At 39.2% G+C, this 22,729-nt stretch overlaps 1 protein-coding gene across 1 annotated transcript; it reads right to left on the reverse strand.

The window, feature by feature from the left end:
- Positions 1-774: 774 nt before the first annotated feature.
- TMC3 (transmembrane channel like 3) lies at positions 775-21,777 on the reverse strand. The gene is made up of 22 exons (XM_005521768.3): positions 21,668-21,777; positions 20,222-20,365; positions 18,813-18,888; positions 16,190-16,271; positions 15,694-15,800; positions 14,531-14,629; positions 14,297-14,439; positions 12,685-12,832; positions 11,366-11,409; positions 11,061-11,208; positions 10,194-10,303; positions 9,962-10,040; positions 9,230-9,463; positions 7,560-7,688; positions 6,829-6,896; positions 6,468-6,596; positions 5,523-5,633; positions 5,005-5,130; positions 3,567-3,645; positions 3,347-3,389; positions 2,440-2,737; positions 775-1,722 (listed from the first exon to the last, which is right to left on the reverse strand). The coding sequence occupies exons 1-22, from the start codon at positions 21,775-21,777 to the stop codon at positions 885-887; spliced, it is 3,345 nt and encodes a 1,114-aa protein (XP_005521825.2). The 3' UTR covers positions 775-884.
- Positions 21,778-22,729: the final 952 nt, after the last annotated feature.

Raw genomic sequence — 22,729 nt, forward strand, 5'->3', positions numbered from 1 at the left:
CCGCGGGGATGTGCTAACGCGTGTGGGATCGGAGGCGGAGCAGTGCTTCCTCAGAGATGGGGCCGCCCCGCGCTCGTCACTGGTGTGATCCCAGTCCCAGTGGAAAGGAGAGAAACAAGCGAAAAACCAACCAACCAACCAATCTTCAGTATCTAAAGGAAGTGCAAAATTGCAGTGGCGTGTGAAAAACGGGGTAGAATTTAGAAACTACAAGTAATGAAGTGAGTCTTTTAAAGTCCACGGATCGAAAGTTTACCGCTGAGAAGTTTACTAGGATGGTCTGAGGCTTACCAGAAAATTAGTAGAGGATCTAGGATTTAATCTAGAAGTCTGACTCACGTTGTCAAATAACTCCCCTGCCCATGTGATACACTCTAAAGAAACTCACTAGTCTCTCTAGTTAACCTTTCTTCCTGATTTGTTTGGGACACAGCATATTCAAACAAAGCACACCAAGATCAACTCTAAGTAGCAACTCCGTTTGCAGGAAGCTGATTCCCTGCTGAATTTATTCAGGAAGCATCTTCAGCTCTGTCTGTGTCAGACAAAAAGAGCCTTATCTGGTGTATTTTTGTACTGGTTTAATTGAAGTGCCCCAAGTACATGGCTTTTGATTTTCCCATAGGCAGAGATTTTGGGTTCTGACAGTTTAAGAGTAAGGAATAAATTGGAATAAGCTTCTTCTCTAAAATATGCGACATATCAGTTGTGATATTAAAGCAAGGTACAGTAAAGAGTAAAACAGACACCTTTTCCTACCATGAGTGGCTGCATACGTGATTCTTACAGAAAGTACATCGCAGTTACTCTGACAGACATCAAACAGAAAGTAAAGTACAACACACATACACTGGCTCAAAACACAGCGAGGTTGAGGCACTTCCTCAGACATTTGAGCACACCAGTTCACTAGGCTCAGACACACTTAGATCAACACTGTTTTTAGATTTCTTTTTGTTGAGTTTTGCCCCAGCTTTTGGATACTTGTCCTTGGTATGAATGACCTGGATGTACTGGTCATTGCTGCTGTTCTGCGGATCACTGCTCGATGCAATGGAAATGGAATCAGACTCTGTTAGAGATTGCTCCAGCTTTTGCTTTGATTTTTGTTTCACACGTGGCTCCAGATAATTCAGGTGTACTTTCTTGTAAGCATATGGAGGCCTGTCCAGGTCCAGCTCAAAACCATCATCCCAGGATTTGTAATGTACTCGGGCTAGATCTTTGCTCATTAGAATGTGACCGTCAGCACGATCCCCAGTGTAAAACCGTGGTGCTGGGCGAAGGTCAGACAGTGAGCGAGGACGATGGGATCTGTTCATGAATTCTCTCTCAAGTTCTTCTTCATCCTCATCTTCACTGGGATGAGGGGAATACATCTGATGTGGTGTTCTAACCACATATCTTCTGATGTGGCGTGGGTACAACTCAATAATGTCTCCTGATTCCTCCTTTCTGAAATGCCTTTGGAGTCGGGAGGAAGAACGGAGCGATTTTTTGCGGGACTCGTTTTCATTAACCAGAAAATACCTGGTAGCATATGGTCTACATCCCAAAAACACAGGAGCCCCTGCCCCATGGGCATCCGAATTTACCTGCCGAGTGGCTTTTCTGAAGAGAGGGTCAGAATGAACATCTTCAGTGTGCTTTTTGAAAGTCACTGGTGTATAGGGCTTTGTTTTGCACAGCTCACTTGCACTCCTATGAACAACACTTGGGTATCTTTGAGAAGGAAGGAAAAGAGAGGAAATACTTATATACACACTTATCAGCTAATAAAATTGAAACATATAAGAGAATTCACTGTTCTGGAAGTCAAAGACTAGGTTGAAAAAGTGGAGATTATTATATTTCCACAGTTCCAAATTTTTAGAACTATTTTGAGAACTACAAATTAGGAGATGTATTTATTCTTGTCTAAGAAAAGGTAACACAATGGTCCTCTCAAGTTATATTCCTTTTCTGTTTTCTTAGTGTTCTGAGAATTTTTCTTTATTCACTTGGAAAAAACCCCAATAGTTTAAAGCATCCTTCTACTGATATACCAGACTGGTTGTCTTACAACTAAAGCTGCACAGACATTCTACAGAGAGTTTCTTCACTCTGTATTTGTTTTGTTCATGGAGATGGTATCCTGCACAATCTATTTTAGTTATGTGCCTGAGGGCAAGTCTAGTGTTTACCTTTGCTTGAGCTGTGTGTAAACTCGATCAGCTACATCATTTCAAAAGGTTTATAATCCCATCTCTGTTAAGGGAAAGTTAAGGATGTGGTGTCCCCAGTGCTATCAATAGTACCTGTAAATGAATCTGCTTTAAAAAAAATTCCTCTGCTGTCTTACAGCTCCAGACAGTCTGAATGCACAGATGTTGTGTAAATAAACAGGTATGGCATGGAGCTGCTGGAATAAATACGATTTCAAAACCAAAGCAGTCTTACCTGTTTGTGATATGATCATTTCTTGGTTTCTGTACACTTGACACAGAGGGAGCTGGTGTTAAAGAGGTCGAAGTTGTGGGAGTTGTGTTGGCAGGTCTCACAACATCAGATGATGGCACAGCTTGGGGCACAGACTGGGAAATGGTTTGTATTCTGGTGCCTTTGCTCACAGGAGATTCAAAGTTCAAGACGCTGCCATTCTTTCGGGGTGTTGAGGACCGAACAGAAGACTCCTGGCTGATAATATCGGTTTCTTGCTCTGGTCTTTTGTCATTAGCATCCAGATTTTGGATTCTGGCTAGAAAACAGAAATTGTTATAGGAACTTTCCAGGTCTCTGCATTTAGAAACTGCTGTATAAATTCAGTGGCTGGAATTCCCCCTTCAGTCAGGGATCCAAGTCCAGCAGAACCCCCTGTATTCAGAAAAGAAAAACTGATGTCACAGGGGAGACTTGGTGATAAAGGGGTAGATCTTCATACTACAGTACACAGCAGATGGAGTACTGGGGACACTGAACAAACTGAATGTTGCACTGTAGGATTCCAAAAGTAGCAACAAGTCAATTTTTCTTTTGCCTACCAGCCTCTGATTTGCATGCAAAGTCTGAGATTATTTGAATCATTAGAGATGCATCCCAGGTTCTTCTCTGTGGTGATAAAAGCAGGAGAATATCCAGTTCAAAGATTCTGGGTGAATTCAAGTTTAAACTACACACAATGTCTTTCAGTGTTGCCAAGATTAAGTCAAACTGAGCTCAGAAACCATCTAAAAGAAGGATTCTATGGGAAATACACTTTTTAAAATGTAGTTGTACTTCCCTATGTGTATGAGAAATCAAAATGGGTTTATGTGCACATGCTTTAGTGGCATTCTAAATTCAGTTTCTAAATTCATCACCAACTTACCTACTGCCATCTGAACCACCTTTTTCTTATCTTCAGTTCTTTCCTAAAATACATTCAGAAGAATGAGAATTTGTAAATTATTATGGATTAGAGTGATGAAAAAGACAGGATTTGTTTTCTGTTGCAGAACAGTAGAAGTGACTTTTGAGATTTAATTAGGCTCATACTCTACTGAAGACCCCACCAAATTACATGTAAAAGTGCTTTTCACCATACTCACTGTTTGTATCTTCATTCTTAGTTGATTGTTGGTGAATTTTAATGATCTTGCAATACTTTGTAGGTAGTAGATTAGCATGCTAGGAGTGAAAGGGGTGATATGAGTCACTTCAGACATTCTTGATGGTTTCTTTTTGAGGGTTTATAGGTCAAAATGATGTACAAGTTCAGCTGCTGCTCTGTAGCATTTCCCTTATACTGTAATAATGGATTACAGCCCTCTTTCAAGCAACCATGGATTAAAGAAAGAAATAACACTGGAAATAGACTTAACAGCAGCTCTAATTTCTCCTGTGTTTTTTTCAGGTCTTTTCATTGTGTTTGTAACCTGGGATGCATTTCTAGTTGGTTTTATTTGTTTTGTTTGTTTTGTTTTCATTAATTCTAGACAAATCATTTTGTCAGATATTGTTTTGTCTTTTTTTCCCAGTCCAAGGTTACAGAACAGAGACACCAGAGTTACAGCGGAGTTTGCACAACCATACCAATGCAATTTTGTTGGCTGGCTGACAGAACACCTTGTTTACCCTGGCACAGATGAGATCAGATCCTGGCAGATTATGGCCTGACATAATGGATTGCACTGGCTTTCAGACAAAGTCTTATAGCTAGACTTCATACCACAAACAATTACATACGTGCTTAGCTGTCAGTTTGAAGCAATCAGTATGAATAGTTAAATTTGTAAATATTACATGGCTGGAACCTCAGAGGAAAAGTTTGCAAATAGGAAATGTTGCTTTGGTCTTTCTGATTTGCAAAGCCACCAGTGGGACAAACTCTGCCTTTGTTTGCAGTTTACATAGGAAAAAAGAGGTACAAAGGTACAAGCAAAACAAAATAGAACTTTTCAGAGTAGCAAAGTGAATTACAAACAGCTCAAAATCAATACTATTTCCCAACTGTGAACAATTATTTATAACCCAAGTGAGAAAAGACTTCTACTGGAGGGTCTGCAGCCAGTTATATTACATTAACACTTAATAGCAGAGCATCATAATTGATTTAACTTGTCATAAATCAGGATGACTGAGTAGCTTCTTTAAACGACAGCCTGAACCCTGTTCACTGTCATAAACTGAACTAATGACCATGAAGAAATGGAAAATTTATTTCTGAGGAACTCTTAAGAGGGAAAAGGGTTCTTAAACTTCCTGGAACCATCAGCAGTGCAAGCCTTGACACAATACAGTGAACTTGCTCTAACAAAATAACCCAGAATGAGAAATTCCTTTTGACAGTCTTTTTAATATACTTTAATTCCTTTCTGGTCCATATACCACACATTCAGTGAGGTGTTGGAATTGTTTTTTCAGTTATACTTAATGAAACTACAACAATGTGGTGTTTGTTCCTCAGTATCCACATTTGACTCTCCAGAGATAAGGCCAGTATTAATACAATCAATTTAGCCTGCCTACAAAAGCCAAAGTACTTACAATAACAGTAGTAGTGCAGGGAGGACAACCACAGGACTGCTGATGTAAGTAATCACTGTGTTGAACCATGTGGGAAAATCATTTTGAATCGTTTCAGAAACAATGTCATATATTTTTTCTTGACCACTATAGAAGGTGTGTGAGGGAAAAAAGGTAAAATTAGGTTGTAATGAATGCTGAGTATATCTGTTAAGCAGTGTTGCACTGAATAATAAACAAGCTTGGAGGATGCTTGAAGGGAGACACAAGACAGTGATGTTTGGGAGATTGGTCAGTGGCATATTACCTTATATAAATATAAACTAACTAAATTATGTATATAAAGCAAATCAACTCAGAACTTTGACCTATTCACCTTATTAAACCTTAAAATGTAAAATACTGGTGGCAGAAAAGCATTGTCCTATCAATTTGTTTTGAATTTACATCTGTAATTTGCATATTATTAAACACGATAAGTTTATTGCAGGAGGGGGAAATAAAATCTTTGTAATTTTCGTTGGTCCATTATACCTTACCTGAAGGGGCCGCAGCTTAAGGATGGCTTATATCGGGCAATAGCAAAAATTGTCGGTAACATGCACAAGAACAACATAAACAGCAACATGGCCAAGTAGAAATTATTGGATCTGCAAGAAGGTGGAACGTGTTTCAGATTATACTAATCAGAGAGGAAAACAGAGACAACATAAAAGGTGCAAGTCTGAATCTACCTATCCAGTTCAAGATCAACATGTCTGAAAGATTAAAATCATTCTGCTATAATTAGAAAGTCTGAACAGAGATGGTTTAAACAGACTCTTAATGATCAAAATTTTATTTGTACTGCTTTCCAGATACCACTGTGGCAGCCAGAGAACTGGTTACTGCACTCTTTCACAAAAGCTGCCCTTACTGCCCAGTTGTGTTGGAGGCGAAAAAGAACAGCAGCAGAAGTTAACTCATCTTAAGAAAAAACATTAGAAATAACTGATTACTAAGAATTAAAGATGCCCAAAATTATCTCCATTTTGAGTAAACAATTAAGATATTCATCATGATAGAAGCAAAATGAGGAAGTCTGTTGTGCAGTTCAACAGACAAAAGCAGATATTGCATAGCTTTTAAAGAGAGAAACATCAAGAAATAGGACTTGCAACAGTTAACACATACAGGTTATTGTGCTCTGTCAGATTTGTATGGAAATAAAGCATTTATGTTAGGCCATAATAGCTATCTAGGAATAGTCCCTGAAATATTTCCTAGTTCTTGCACATCTTCAACTACTATCCTGCTTCACAAACCCTCCAGTTTCTCAGTAACTATGTCTTTTTTCCTTAGACCTTTGCTATCAATGTTAGTGTGAAATTTGGTTGTCAACTTTTAGAGCTAAAATCTCCTGTAATTTTCTTCATATTGATGAAAGATATTTCCATTGTCTGCTTTTGATTTTTTCCTTATCTTTGGTTCTCATTTTGACTCACCGAGATGCTCTGAAAACCTGCTGATGTGGTACATTGCACGTCAGCACAGCCCAGCTCCTCAGGTACATGAGTCCAATCAACTTGAGTACATTGAATGCTGGTAAGCAAGGTGAAAAGAAAGCTCCCATCCTGGAAAAATCATGTCAGTGCTCAGTGTTGCCAGAAGCCATTTTGATAGCAATAGAATAGACTAAACCCCACACCAGGTAAACAGATTAACAGCTCACTATTAACAAATGATCTCTTAATATAAAAGAATACACTGTCAATATCCTACTTAAATAGAGGTTTCATTTAAATCATCAGACTGACTAGCAATCAGTCAACACAAGACAAGAAAAAACTCGTTGGGACTACATACCAGATCATTCCTTGGTTGTAAACCAAATGCAATACATTCTCTGCAATTTTGAATTCTCCATATTCTGGCTACAAGAAACACAGTGTAAGATTAAAACTTTTGTCTTAATCTTGTTTTCAGACCATTTATTAGACTCATTTGACTGAATCTGTTTGCAGACAGTACATAGCCTGAAACATCCAGATCAAATACCAGCTGGTGGCAGGCTGTGGGAACACAGCAAAACCTACTCTGCAGCCATAGATTAAATTAATTTATTCCTCTCTAGTTTACTTCACATCTTTAAGGACAAAGAATAGTCCACAGCCTTTCATGCCAACAGCTTCTTGCTAAGCATTACCCACTGTAATTTCCTTAAAGGGCTGTATTCTGCTGGTTACTCTTTCTTGTACCACTGTCTGCATTAGATAAAGATGTTACAGCTGCAGAAGAGAGGATATGGGGAACAACTACACGCATTCTGTGTCACCTTAAACTTTAGGAACTGCTCTATGATGTTATTTTGTGTAAACCAAAAGTTTTTTGCACCAGAGCCATGTGAGTAGGCTTGAGAAAAACATTAATCACAACATTTATCCTGTACCCTCCAACTTAAGCTCAGTGTGACTTTATAGATGTGGGCTACCAAGAAATTTTTCATCTGTGGAAAGACTTTAAGGACATTTATTACTGAGGGAAGAAGCTTACCCATCTTCAACATCTTAGCTTGATAAAATAAGGACTGTACTTACAAACTTGCTTTCTAGATCCCAGCACCAGCAATCACTCAAATATCGTACACACAGTCCACGGAAAAAATCAATTAGCAGGATGCTTGCGACTGTGAAAATCATGTCGATAATTGAAAGCTTGAGCATCTCCTGAAATACACATTGTTCACACATACTGAGTCATTCTGAAAGAAAATGGACTGCATATGGCTCTTTTGCATTTGTACTTGTATTTCTGGCTCAAGATTGGTATCCTGACAAAATATGAATTGAATATATAAATTATTTCCTTTTAAAATTTTCCTGTTTGACTTTTTCCTTACTTATCTTTGTTCTGTTAAAGAGAATAAATATAATCAAGCTTCCAGAGTGCCGTTTATAGCTTGCAGCAGTAAAATTCTGATCATGATGGTATCAAACTTTCATTTTAATGAGTTTCTTTTTAATGTTCTAAAAATGTATCTAGCTAAATGGGTTGCTTTTTTTCTATTGCACCCATGCTTTTACTAAGCTGACTCTTGTAATACATATTTGCAAAGTGTTTCATAATGAGAAAACCTTATTACTCAGATAAACCCACAACCCAATGTCATAGGGTCATTAAGGCATAAAAAATAGTTGTTTAGTGCTTACAAAATGATGTGGTTATCCTATATTTAATTGAGCTTTAAAAAGATACAATTAAAATAGGAAGAATTCAGTACTATACATCTCTCGGCCATTCTGGAGAAAAAAGTCAAATATTCAAACCCTCTATTTTCTATGAGATTGTGCAAAAGGGATATGCAAGAATACAAGTCAGGCTAATAAAGCTCAAAGAGGTCTTTTCCTCTGAAACAAGACCTTTAGTATTCCTCATTCTGGAACAAGAAGCTCAGAAAATCAGAAGCCCACTAACATAGTTCTTAATCCAGTGGCCTAGATGAGTGATACTGCCAGAGACCACAGACTCAAATGGATCAGTGACATCTGCATTTTTGTGGTTAAAATTTCTCTCTGAATGTATTAGTCCCCCTGGAAGTCACAAGTAATGTTCCCTTCACATGTAGGGAAGCAAAAGGTGTCATATTAAATCTGCAGATTTTCTGCACCCCAAATATGGGAACATGGCACTGCCATCCAGCTGTCCCCATTCCTACAAACTGATGGGATTTTGAAACCCTTTGTTGTTGTTGTTCTCTCTCCCTCTGAAAAACTGAAGAGCACTTGATTGCTTAGAGGTTTATTGAGGCAGAATGAATAGAGACTTCTGATATTGTACAGCTGACCAAGAGCACAATCTCATGCTTGTTTCAGGTCTGCATCTCTTGAGGCAGCAATCTGAATCTGCACAGAGTGCATGTTACTGCTCATGTTGTTATGATATTGTTTCTCTGTAAGGGTTAGAAGGATGTACCCTGTTAAAATAGGATCCATATCACAGATCTGTACAGAGCTGAAGACAGAGACCAAAGCCTGTCAAAAGAGCATCTGAACAGCACTAATCATACTGTAGATACTGCAAAAAACCCAAAGCTCATATCTGTGGCCATAGCACTTTGCACAGTTTTTACTCTTCCTACATCATCCTTAGCTAAATTCTGCAATTTATACAAAGAAAAGTTCTAAAATTTAACACAGCACAACATTTTAATTTTTTGTCAAAGGTGGATTAAGTGGAGTAAGTTGATGACAATAAAACAATTACATACTTGACCAACATATGTCTCCCAGCACTGATCCTGTGGGTTCTGGGTGTTAAAGGAAATTGTTTGGTTAACCACTGAGTCTGAGACTGTCAGGCCTTGGGTGCGATGCTCTTCTGATGTGACAAAGCCATTTCTCTTAATTTGTACTTTGGGAATGGTTAAATTGTCATCCTTAGAAAGAGCGTTGGTTGCTAAGGAGGTGGTAGAATTACTTGCATTGTTGTTCACATCAGAGTCCTGAAATAATAAATGTCCCAAAAGCTACTTTTTAACTGTACCTAGGTGCAGATGTCTGCACCTTCTACAGCACACACACACACAGACATTTCTTCATATATTTCCAAGCAGCAGTTAGGCAACTGTTAAACAGCTGCCAATGGGCAGAGTCAGATGGAACACCAAGGGGCAGGACTTAAAGCTAATTTAGGTAGGTGGAAAAATTTGACCTACAGTGATGAGGTTGGTTTTTTTAAATAGTTCAGCAATGCACAGAAATCTATCTCGTTACATCAGCAATTACATAGATCCAGTTACCCTTAAAGACTAATTTAAAAGACTCAATAAGTAGTTGTGAATACACATTACTATCTAAACTTAACTCTACAGTCTTATCAAACCATAATATTTTAATCAATTTCTAACAGATTTTCATCTGACTTCATATACTTCACAATAAAAAGAATTCTATCTGTGAAGTCTACTAACTTTACACATCAGAAAACAAGTTAAACTTACAGTGACACTCATACTGTCCACTTTATCCAGGAGAGCAATGATTAAACTGTAGAGGTTTCCCAGGTATAGGACAAGAACCCTGAAAAGAGAATAAAACATGGGTTACCAGCATTGGTAACCACTGACATCTCATACGTTCTCTTGTTTGGCTGTACTAAAACATCAACCAGAACACACCTCTCCTTTCCTCCTTTTCTCTACACATATTTTTTACACTGAATAATGCCCATACCTGGCAAGCTGGAAGCGAAGAGTGGTCCTTGGATGATACATCTCCAGAGCTGCAACAAGTTCAAAAGCAGAGGGTGCAATCATTGTGATCAGTGACACAACTACGCTGACCTATGGAACAGAAACATGTGGCATTTTTGTGGTGTTTGATGAAGGTCTTCTGTGAAATCTTGAGGGATGATTGAAATACTGCTGAGGCACCTGCTTTGGTGATTGCTTTTCTTGGAGATGATGCTTTAAAAAGTTATTATTGATATTGTTAATAACAGTAGTTGTGATCAAAAATTATAGATCTGGAATACTTCTCAGGAGTCTTTACTCCAGATATTGTAGCTTCAAAGTTCCATTTCATTAATTCAAATTAAAAGTTAACATGTAGCCAATATGACACTAGCATCTTCCACTGAATGGGTGAGCAGCTTCTTCATGCCTATTCACTTCCTACTCTCGCTCATTTCTCTGAAAATAGTCACAGAACATTCAGTGTCCCCTGATACTGAATCAGTCCCTGTTATCCAAGTCAATTCTGTTCTAGTCCATCAGCCCAGTGTTTGCTCAGCTCAGTTCTGGGTGTAAAAGTAGGTTTATGAGTGACAGGAGAGATTAAGCTTGGTGCTCACAAAATAGGGACCTGCTAGAACTGCGGTGTCTGTGAAATGAGCACTTGCACTCCCTCTGCCCAGTTCAGCTGCGCTAACACCTGGCTGCAGAGCTGAGGGAGCAAGTGTGCCAAGGCAGATCCTGGTCTGCCCACTCAATCCTCCTGGCTCACCTCTTGCTATTCACACCTCTGTGCACAATATTGCTGCAGAAAGACCCCAGACAGCAACCCTGCTTCCAACAGAGAGGTGGCATAAAGACAGTGTACCTCATTTTTTTCCCAAAGAGTCAGTTCCTTTTTGGTGCGCTCTAACCTTTGGGATCGATCCACGACAAAGTAGATGATGTAAATACTTCCCGCAAGGGAGAGAAGCACGAGGATGTTTGCAATAATTCTTAAGCTTATGGTCACTGCCCTAGGAGAAATAGGAAGATACAACCAATACAGCAGATGACTTGTATGACACCAGGGGTCATTTTTAACAGGGTTTAGAAGTACAGGACAAGCAGATTAGCACTGATATCTGCATTGAAACAGTGCTTTGAAAAGTATCTCTTATCTTATATACATACAAGTTTTTGCTTTTCTTCTTTTCCTGCTCTTCCAATATAGCTTCCTTGAAAAAAACACAGCATTACCATTTTAATAAAGTTCAGCAAAAATAATGCACGTATCTTTCACAGAAATTAAAGTATACTAATAAAAAACCATCACATCCTGGAGGTGCAAGCAGATAAACACCACTGTCCTCATTGATTTGTAGCACTGATATGTGATATTAAAGAGTGATGGAGATTTCTGGAAACAAATACACAGTAATCAGATACTCAGACACTTTCAGCCATGCATGTTCAAGGAGATACAACAAGAGGGTTACACTTCCAGACTTTTTGGAAAGTGTGCCTTTAAAATCTGTGTGTCACTAATGTAATAAAGTACTGTCAAAAGTTATCCTCAGTCACTGGAATAAATAAATATCATAGGTTATTCATTTACCCTTGGCACAATTTGAAGTAATTTTTGTTCAATGATAGTGGGAATACACCAAGTTTGGGAAATAAATTACTTTTGATAAAACCACATATACTCTTAAATTCTAGATGCAAACATCTGTATTTTTAACAATTTTCTAATATTGAGAGACCTGTAAGATGTGCCTCCATTTGTTATGGAGAGATTAAATAAACCATAGAATTATAGAATATCTCAAGTTGGAAAGGACCCAAAAAGGCCATTGGGTCCAACTTCCTGGTACTCAGAGGAATACTTAAAACTAAACCATTTTACTAAAAGCATCATCCAGATGCTCCTCGGACTCCAACAGGCTTGATGCCATGACCTTTTCCCTGGGGAGCCTAATTAATAGCTGATAAAATAAAGAAGAAAGAACAATAAATTGTGTGCAGAAAGTTTTAAACCAAAGAGAGATATAAAACTTACTATCATGTAAAAAAGCATCTTGTAAAATATGAGCTGTTGTACATGGATTCCTTGAGGCATAAAACACTTCCTTTGCATAAAAACAATTATACATTCTATAAATTTGGTTATTTTCCTGCCAAATCAATTGTTAACACAAATTTGATTCCAACACTCAATGAAATTTCATCACTAGCAGATTTGTTTCTAGTTATCTAACTTCTTGTCACACATACAGGAGCATTAAATAAAACTCTCCCAAGGAAGGACACAGTGGCCTTGCCAGGATGTCAGCAAATATGATGTGCCTGTAATACCACACAGATGTGATCCTAGCCCTCCTCTAGGCAAATAGATCTGTAAATAGATACAAAAAGCAATAGGAAGTGCAAGGGGATGAGAGGAAACACTTACATGGCTTACAGATTAACAAGTAAATCAACTTGAAATAATTTGAAGGTCAGTTGCTCACCCTGATGCTGTTGACTATGGCAGCAGCTTTGCTCTCTGCAGCCTCAGGGTTTCCTATCAAATAGTCCCAAGCACAGAACAGTCTCCAGCAGAAAGTGTAATTTTCATCAGAGGCACTTGCTAAACTCATTCTTGAGTTCTTTGCCATTCTGTAAAAAAAATTAACAGGTATTTAACTGCTTCTGGTGTGTGAAGATGGTAATGAAGGAAGTCACTGGTTTGGTTCATGGTTTTCAGATGTTTATACATTTAGAGCTACCAAAGGTAATTAGTATCACTGAAATTAGTATCACTGCTGGCAGCTTTCTGAGGAACATAAAACAGGGTGAGGTGCAGCTCCTGAACTTGACTTTACATCTAGAGAGAAATGACTCACTGTGGAAGGGCATTTCAATATTTACAGTCTTTATAACTGACAAATAAAGGACATAAATCTCACTAGAACTGTGGGCTTACAGCTATTTCAGTTTTACAGCCTCTAGGTAAGTTCCTGCTGGAATATACCATCACTATGATCGCTGCTACAGGAATTAAATCTAGTCTGACATAACTAGCAATTGTGCACAAGATCTGTTTGTTTGCTGTACTGTTTTAACCCTCAAAATGTATGTTATTGTCAAATAGAAACCCAGTGCCATTTTACAGACCTTTAAAAAAGGAAGAAAACCCCTCCTACTCATGTCAGGTGAGCAAGATGGCAGAATATTGCAAAACACAGGAAATTAAATGAAGATTAATAGATTATGAAATAAAGGGCATCTGAAAGGACAGTGTTAAAGGGAAGCTGTATACAGCTAAGCAGAGAATCACTGAGCTAAGCCAGAAGGAGAGGAGCTGATCATATCTAGAAATTGCAGATATGTAGATCAGTGTCAAATATACCAGTGACCCTTGGCACAAACCAGCAGGTAGATTAAAAATAAATGAAAAGGGAAGGTTTAACATCAAAACTGAGAGCTATTAAAGACAGCACTGGAAACATCCCTGGACTGCGCTGTGCCAGATAAATAGGTATCCAGAAGGAAAGAGAAAGCAAATCAGGAGAGGATAGAGTGACCTTGCCCCTTCTCCAAGCATTGCTCATCCCTGGATTTATGGTCAGCACAGGCAGTCTTGCTTTCTCTGCTAAATAACTCGTACTCCTGTCCCTTCCACAGCAAAGAAATTCAGCTTCCAAGGTGATGCCACGTACCCACTAAAGAAATGCGAATGATATTACATTTAGGATGGAAGCTTTATATTTGTATATCAATAGAGGGGAATATTAATAATGCTGAAAGCATTACTCCTTCCAATATAAATTTCTGTGATAGCTTTATTTGTAACAGAAAAGAGGGGAAAGGACTTCCATGGGTGTTGGGCCTTAAACTGCACAAAGTATGCAGATGATCTGTGCTGCCCTCTTTTTATAGGCTGGGAAATGGAACAGAGAGTGAACATTAAAACAAGATAAAGGGCAGTGTAGAGCTGAGCTCAGTCTGCCTCCATGATACTAGCAGAGGTGAGCATGTTAATAGAACAACACAGAAAAAATACAGAGGAAGTGGAGTGAATACCATTGCTGATTGCCTGAACACACAAGTTTATGAACAGCAGTAAATGGGCCATCTTACTTTTTTAGGAGAATGATGAAGCTGTAAGCAAACACAGCCATTCCAACAAGGAAGTAGGCAAGAGGCAGCCGGTATCCAGCCTTCCCAATCTTCCTGTCACGACCATAATAGCCATAAAACAGAACAGAGTACTGGAGGTAGCCCTGCAAAGACCAGAGCCCGTCAGTGAGAGCAGTAACCAACAATTGCAACAGAACAGCGACAGCAAATAATAAGGAGTGGTTTGAGTCTTGCCCCTAGTGACCAGATGGTGTCCAGGTCCTGAGCAGATGCAATGTGCTCCTTGGGAATGGTCTTGCTGAGCGTGCTGCCGAACGGGGCTCCAGCCAGGAGCTGCGGGAGAGAGAGGAGGTGTCAGGAGATGGGGAAAGGAGAGGAGGTGTCAGGAGATGGGGAAAGGAGAGGAGGTCTCAGGAGATGGGGAAAGGAGAGGAGGTCTCAGGAGATGGGGAAAGGAGAGGAGGTCTCAGGAGATGGGGAAAGGAGAGGAGGTCTCAGGAGATGGGGAAAGGAGAGGAGGTCTCAGGAGATGGGGAAAGGAGAGGAGGTCTCAGGAGCTTCCCAAGCCCATCTGAGCCAGGGCTGCACATTGGAACCCATCAAGAGCTGCTCACGTGGGTGGTATTCCCAGGGTAGCAAGTACTGTGTCAGCACTGTGCCAGCTTTAAAAGCCATGCTTTCAATGTGAGCATTTTTAAATTAAATGGGGCAGTGTTTGATCTCAAAATGATTGTTCAGGATTAAATTTACTTTTCTTTAAAAATTAAAAAATGAATGTGAATATGTTTTGGGTTTTTTTCCCAGTCTACTTTTTATTTGTTTGAGGGGTATTTGTTTTTTATTTTGCTCAATGAAAATAAAATCAGGTATTCCCATGTTTTCTGATAACATTATTAAAGTACAGGGTAGGTGAGGCAAAATAATGTTTATGAATAATTTAACAAAGTTAACAAATTGCCTTACTTGTATGCAAGAATTAAAAAAAAAGTCGTGGCTGTTCAGAACTTGCAGGAAATGCTTTCTAATGAATAATAATCCAGAGTCTGGAGAGGGATGCTCTGTTTTTTTCCCTGTAAATGACACTAATGGGACTTGAATGTATTCAACACCCACTATGTCTTTTAAGAATGGGTTCTTTATTTTGGTAATCAGATAAAAACATATTCTCTAAAAGCATTAGTACCATGTTGACAAAATACCATCTCTAACACTAATAGAAAAAATGTGTTAACATTTGGCAGAGAAAAACCTCTTAGTAGGGGAATTTACTTTAAATAATTCATTTTAAAGCGTACATTTAAAACTGATGCATGATTTTAAGAGTGGTGTTTGTTCCATTGAGAAAGGAAAGTGCAACAGTCAGTGTTTCTCTGTAAATATTAACAGTGTGTTCTTACCTCTGGTAGGACTACAAATGCTCCTGTCATTATGGTAAGGACAATATTGATTCCAAATAGCCATCTCAGGAAGATGAAGTAAGAGGCAACTCCAGACCCAAAATGACCTTAAACCACAAAAACCAGTTACCTGACCTGCTCAGTCCATGAAAGCTTGTATCATTTATCCATGAAGTATTTCAGTAACAGATCAGAAAGAAAAACCTCTCTTATGGAGGGCACTCAGCAAACTAGAGAATTTTTTCATTTTCAGAATCCCAAAGGGAAAAAACTGACCCAAAAGTTGCCCCTCAATTAAGACCATCAATGAGAACTGTGCAGTCTCTGAGGCACCAGGAAAAGTGAAAAAGCAAAGTTTTAAATAAAGAATTCACTGCTGAAAATACACATTTAGCTCCCTCCCAAATATTATTTAATTCAATACATTAAAAAATACACCATAAGGCTCAGCATTTTAGAAGGAGTTTTACTAATACCATTAAATCTTTATACTTACTCTCGATTTTCTTTATTCTCATTTCCCAAGGAATGAAGATTACCACAAAATTATATGCAAGTCGAATAAACTTCCTCCAAAGCTGAGAAAAAAGCAGAGAAATATGACACCTCTCCACACTAAAAAAAAATGAGGTGCTGAGTATTTTGCTCATGTCTTACAAACATGATGTACACGTTACAAACATTGATGACTAAGGTCTTATTAGGAGCATGATGCCTCAGAGGAAATTCTCTTAAAGGAAAAATAAGCCTTTTTAATTTAACAGCAGCAAATTTGACTGCTGTATTCTCAGCTCTATATATTGCAGCCACCCCCTGCAGAAATCCTGTGGTTATATTTTGTAGAGTCTTTATTCAACCTCCATTTTTTGCACTGTCAGAGGATCTTCCTGGACACACGTGAGAGAAAAAGTAAAATCCACCTGTGCAAAAGTGAGAGCAATTTTTGAGTTGTTGAGTTAAGAGCCATAACTTTACAGTAGCAACAGGAAAAAAAAAAATTGTATTCCAGGCATTATAAATTTTTAGTACAGCTAGATATTAAAATCCCACCTCTATTTTAGGCCTTTTTTAATAGCAGTGTCAATATCCTATCTTGTAATTTAATCTCCTAAAATTATAGAGGAGTAAATAACATTTTAATTACTGAATAATATTTTTTAAAAATTAGTCTTTTTGGCCAAAGTTAATATCTATGAAGATATGGGCATTTAATTGCATGAATGGGAAGTATTTTAGTTAAAGAAATGGTAGATGCTGGGAACTGCATGGGAATTGCTGGGATTGCAACTTTCAGTTGAAAACAGGGTTCACAGGGCCGAGAAAGGACTCAAGCACCTGGTGCCAGCTGCACTACAGATTTATAAAGAATACCAATGTGTCCACAGTGAAGTAAAACTTGCTAAAATTATCATTTCATAGCTATAATCTCTTTTCTTCCCTATTGTGTGCATGAATGTATAATTTACACTCCTAGAACCCACAGTATGGGCATCTGGCTGTAACTGGGGAAAAACAAACAAACAAACAAACAACTACAAAGTGTAAAATAATTGAATTGAAAAAAAAAGAAAATACTTTCAGTGTCAAGAGAGTAAAAATGCATTTTAACGTAAATTTTCCTGAATAATGCCATGAGTGGATTGTCCAATCATGAACAGTATATATTTTGCAAATTAAAAAAAAACTTATGTAAATACATATACACCTAGTAGCTGCATTTTGTTCTTAGCACATGTTCAGCCACTGAATTCTTAATTTTGATTATGTAGTGCTTGTTTTGCTCTGCTACAATTTTTGTCTCCTTGGTCACCATGCTATTTTCTAAGAAAATATGTGGGGAAAAAAATCTCTTCCAGTTAAAAAAAACACAAACAAAAAAGCCCCCCCACACCAAAAAAAAAGGCAGCTCATTCTGTTGCTGTTGCTGAATTTAGCCTAATGTAAAGGCTATACCCCCTAATTTGTGCTAGGATAAAAGAATACAGATCCCCTACATGTAATGAATGGTACTAATTGACTGCTGAATTACATCCCTGTGCTGAATGTCTTCAAGCAAATACAATAGAGGCAATTAGATTAGACACAAACTTTTATTCACTGTGAACACTAAGATAAAAGCTTTTGGTTTTGTATAGGAAGAATTATATGAATAAGCCCTGAGCCCAGTCTCTGATTTATTGACATTCTGATTTAGCACTTCTCTTTCTAGCTAAAGTCCTAATTCCACTCATATCAAAGGCAAAAAATGGCATTTATTTTGTCAGCATTGCTTCCACTGCATTTTCCACACATGCAAAGGCAGAACAAGGAAAACTTACTCTTTCTATATTGGAAAGTGGACATTGCTTCTGAGGGCCAGCATCCCAGAGCACCAGATACATGTGCAGCTCTCCACTTGTTCACATGAATAAAATGCAATAAAATCTACTGACCTAACCCTGCTTTTTTGAATTAAAATATATTAGTAATTAAAAGTCTACTTGTAATGAGGCCAAAAATATTCTTGACTGCTTAGATGACTAAAGAAGTCTTCTCTTGGTTGCTTATTAAATATAATTTCCTGCATATTATAAAATTCCAGAAACTCAGGCCAGTGTCTATTTTCAGTGGTGTAAATAGATTTGCTAAGATTTTATTCCAATTCTCTGAGTATTATGCAAGCAAAACCCCCTCTTTAATAATGTATTTAACATAAGCTATTGTAGGATTGTTTTCCAAACCCAAATCTAGACACATTTTTCATACTTAGCTATTGAACTGTGGCCTCAGTTTGTTGAAATAGCTCTTCAGAGGATACTGCATCGTGTTTATTGTTATCCTATTCTAATCACCCCCCTCACAGGCATCAATATTTGTAGGCTGTCTGAAAAGAAAGCTTATACTGCATTAACAGGAGGATATTCATCCCTCAACACATGAAATTAATCAGCAAAAATGTAATTACTAAAACTACAATGAAAAAAAAAAAAGGAAAAAAATAGTAAAGAAGCTTTCAACTGCTTTTTTCTCCCTCTGCAATCCTGAGCTGAAGTATCAGGAGTGCTTAGCAAACACACACTTCCCTTTATCAGAGGTGCAAATGGCTATTGGAACAATAAATTGATAATAAATAAAAGTACCTCTGCCCCAGCAGCCTGGTATCCTCTCGTCCTCGTGAGCCTCCCTTCGTACTTGAGCACGATCTCCTTGGCCTGCCTGTGTGAGAGGGGAGGCTCAGTCTCCACACTGATCCCATTGCTCACATCTCTTACCCTGCACAAGCAGCAGCTACAAAGGGCTCCAATGCTCTGAAATACAGCCATGGGCTGCCCCACCATCAGCCCCTAATCCAGGCAGGGCTTTTTTTCTCTTACTGTTGAGCTTTTTACTGATATTTTAAAACCACTCAGACTTTTGTCTGAGAGAACTTGGCATTCGAGAATTTGACTGCAGGGAGGGTTTTCTGTTCCTCTAACTTATTTCTCTGTCCTTTTGTTTCAAAGTCTTTCTTTTAAAATGGTAGAACCCAAATGAGTAAAATAGCAAGATCCCCTTTACAGTCTGGTAATCTCCTGGATACTGACACCTCCTCTGCAGGTATGGAGTAGCTGTCTTGTGAGATTCAAAGAGGTGCACGTTCACCTGGCATAGACAGTCTTTGACCTCAACAGAAGGTGGATTGGAAGCACCAAGATCTGATCAAAAGGAATGGGAAAGCAGGAAGGCACAGACTCTGCCTAAGAGAGAAAAACTTCCCTTTGCTTTCAAGATTACACAAGGGCTCTTGGTAGGGTAGGGATTCCTCATGGCTGCATTGCCATCTGAGCACCATACAGGGTTTTGAGAGAAAATTCCAGATGAAAAGGGCAAAAAAAAAAAAAAAACAACCAAACCCAAGCATCACAGAGATCATGGAATGAAAGACCTTACACAGTTTAGACAGGTGGCCCAAGGAGTTACTCACACGCTCTTTCATTGGAAATCTGGAATTATAATAATTGAAATCCTAAACTGTAAAAGATATTTTTACTACACTAACCATACTTTTCAAACTTAAAAGTGTCCAGTATTTACTGCATCTACAATATACTGCATTTACATATGTTGAAGATATGACAAGCTTCTGTTCTCATACCATGTAACTACCTTAAGAAGGCAGGCTGGTTCTCCTTTTTGGGACACAGTGAAACAATTTAACTAAAAAACATATTATGGAGCATTATCAACAGTCTTAGACCAGTGAATAGCTGACAGTCTCTTTTAGTAGTTAATAGCCAAGGCATGATTTCTTGCTCTCTTTTGTGCTGTGACTCTCTAAAGGGAGCCACAGGCATGTGCTGGAGACACCTTCCCTTACAGACTGTCCACCCAGAGGCTGCTGCCTTCAGCCAGCCCTCAGATCATCCCAGAGCATCCTCATGGAACACTTCCCTAGCAGCTCTAAATCATTCCTGTGCTCAAACCCTTCCATCTTACACTGAAAATCTCCTGAGGCTGGAAGCACTGTGACAGTCAGTGAGCCTGAAAACCTCTGTGCAGGCACCTTTACCTGAGCGCCCTCAGCTTCTGCCTCATCGGCCACGGCCGGCAGCGGATATTGGACATAATCTCCTTCTGGTACTGGATGTTCTGAAAGATCTGCTCTGGGTCATGGCTCTCAGCCTTCTCTTCACCAGTGTCATCATCCGAGTTGCTGGCAGCCCAGCCCATGCCCCACGAGAGGAAAAAGGAGACAAGTTATTCCCGTTCGGATTCCCGTTCGGATTCCCAGCAGAGCGCTGATTGCACAGGATCCAACCTATTACAGCACTGTAAGAACAGGGAGCTAGGAAACCCACATGACCTTATTGTTCTAATGTTGATTAATAGTTTGGATGGTTTCCCCATCTCCAGGACATACATCTTTCCTTCCCCACCTCTTGCTCAGTCACTTATGGTCAGTCATAAATTATTCCCTCTCCTGACCATGAACCCCAGTCTTTCTTCTCCAAGCATTTCCAGCCATTCAGCTTGTACATCATGCTAGCAAGACTCACTGTATATTTTTTCTGGAACTAAGTGCTGTCTAAACATTTCCAGAAAAAGCAGATAACACTAATTTATTAATCATACCTATTATTTTTATTTGAATAATGATAAAATATTTTATTGCTAGAATGAGGAAAGCAGGTGATTCAGTTGTGGTCACCATTTAATCCTATTCCCTGCTGAGGGGCACAGGGGTGTGGGACCCCACATATCCAGAATTACTTCTGTGAAAAGATTCATGTGCTTTGATAGATTTCCATGGATGTTTATTAAATCGTCTGTTCTGATGCTGTCACCACATTTGCTAAGCTACAGCTCTTGCAATCCCCTGTTGGTCTATGAAGCAGCAGCAACATTCATTCTTACAGAGGCTTAGGTCTAAAAACCTGTGGGTGACTGCTTTTCCCTGAATGACATGAAGGGATCTGAAGTACTGCAGCAACCACCAGCCAGGAAGTTTCCCAATTGTATTGCTATGTATTTGTTGGTAAAGTTTCCTGCAATTTTGCTGAAAAGGCAGTATTTTAATCATTTAGAAATAAATCATAACCTAAACAATGTCATAGAATAATATTTAGGGGACATACTTCATCAGACCACTAATCCACTGGTCTGCAGTCCTGTCCCTTCAGTCACAGGGGACATTCAAGGGAAATTTTTAATTTCATAGGAAAAGAATAACAGACTTCTAACCATGTTATACCCTGAAGTCTTTGGAGTTACTTTGCTTTATGTATAGTGTTTATATTTCAGTACGAAATGTGACCTTGACAAAATAAAAAAACCCAAGGATGTTTGAAATAGATCTTAAAATACAGAAAATTATTTTTCTCATGCTCATTTCCATGCTACCACATTGTTACTCAAAACAGACTACCTTCTCCAGTCTGACACACACTCTGTCTGCATGAAAGTGAAAAGACAAGATCCCAGTGCTGTGCCAGGTAAAGCAGGGGTGATCCCTTACCTGTGGGGTGGCTCCTGGTAGGTGTAGATGCCAGTTTGCCTCTTCACCGTGCGCTGTTTCTTGCAGGACTTGGCAGCTCTGAGCGCAGGGGAGCCCGGCGCTGCTGCCATGGTGCAGGTGGGACTCTGCTGAGCTGGAAGGCAGCTTGGAGCTCGCTGCTCAGGCGTCTCAGCAGCAGCCAAACGTTATTAAGCAGAGAGCTGCGAGTGCTGTGGAGCAGAGCATCACTGCCTGGTGCTCCTGGCTGGAGGAGCCGCTGCCTGGCAGAGCCTTAAAGCCGCAGCACAGGGCAGCCCCACCACCGCCCCTGCAAGCCCAGACCAAGGTGGGAAGCAGAGCTCAAAGGTGGCCCAGCTGTGACCCTCAAGTCACAGCCAAATTTTTCTTGTTGTGGCTGAGGGCCATCACTCTGAGTGCCATCCCAGCATACTGCACTGCCCCACTTTGGGTGCTGTCTCCAACACTCTGTACAGGCAGTTGATGTTTCTGCTTCCTGTGCTTGAGACAAGGTTCTTGCTTAGGTAAAGCGAGATGGTTTGTGTTTTGGCCTTTAGGAACAGGGAAACATGCAAAGTCATTCTCCCCCAGGGCTTCCAGTTTTAATGGTGGAGAGTCCCCTGACACCCTTTCCATGGTCAGCAGCAGCACAACCTCTCTGCCAGCATCTCTGTTATACTGGGCTTGGTTGCCAGGGTAGAATAAACTGCTCCAGGTCCTGCTGGGGCCAGAGAAGAAAATTGTCAGTGTTTTCCTCCGTCATAGAAATTACAGATGTTCTGGTCCCATTGTTAAAACACAGCAAAATAGACCAAAAATACTAGATATTAATAGTTCCTGCAGCCATAATTTGATGCTCAGAAAGCAGGAGTGAAAGGAAGAGTTTGCAGAGAGTTTTTACTTGTTCCTAACTTGGTATTTTCTCTCCTTAATAGCTCTGCACACAGTGCAGCAACATTTTTGATTGCATAAATCAGTGGTCTGCTGTAGTTAACTTTTCTTTGCAGCGTCTGACAAAAAGAACATTTAGTTCTCTCTTCTAAATTTCCTGTAGAGAATACCACA

This window comes from Pseudopodoces humilis, chromosome 16, assembly GCF_049639895.1.
Source record: "Pseudopodoces humilis isolate 2021_Gansu_Grassland_sample_001 chromosome 16, ASM4963989v1, whole genome shotgun sequence".
NCBI classification, from domain to species: domain Eukaryota; kingdom Metazoa; phylum Chordata; class Aves; order Passeriformes; family Paridae; genus Pseudopodoces; species Pseudopodoces humilis.

Coding starts and splice junctions, on each gene's coding strand:
- TMC3 (XM_005521768.3), bottom strand. CDS start 21,777: ATGGCAGCAGCGCCGGGCTCCCCTGCGCTCAGAGCTGCCAAGTCCTGC. Junction 11,209..11,365: donor AAGAAGAAAAGCAAAAACTT/GTATGTATATAA, acceptor TATTTCTCCTAG/GGCAGTGACCATAAGCTTAA. Junction 6,597..6,828: donor TACAACCAAGGAATGATCTG/GTATGTAGTCCC, acceptor TGATTTTTCCAG/GATGGGAGCTTTCTTTTCAC.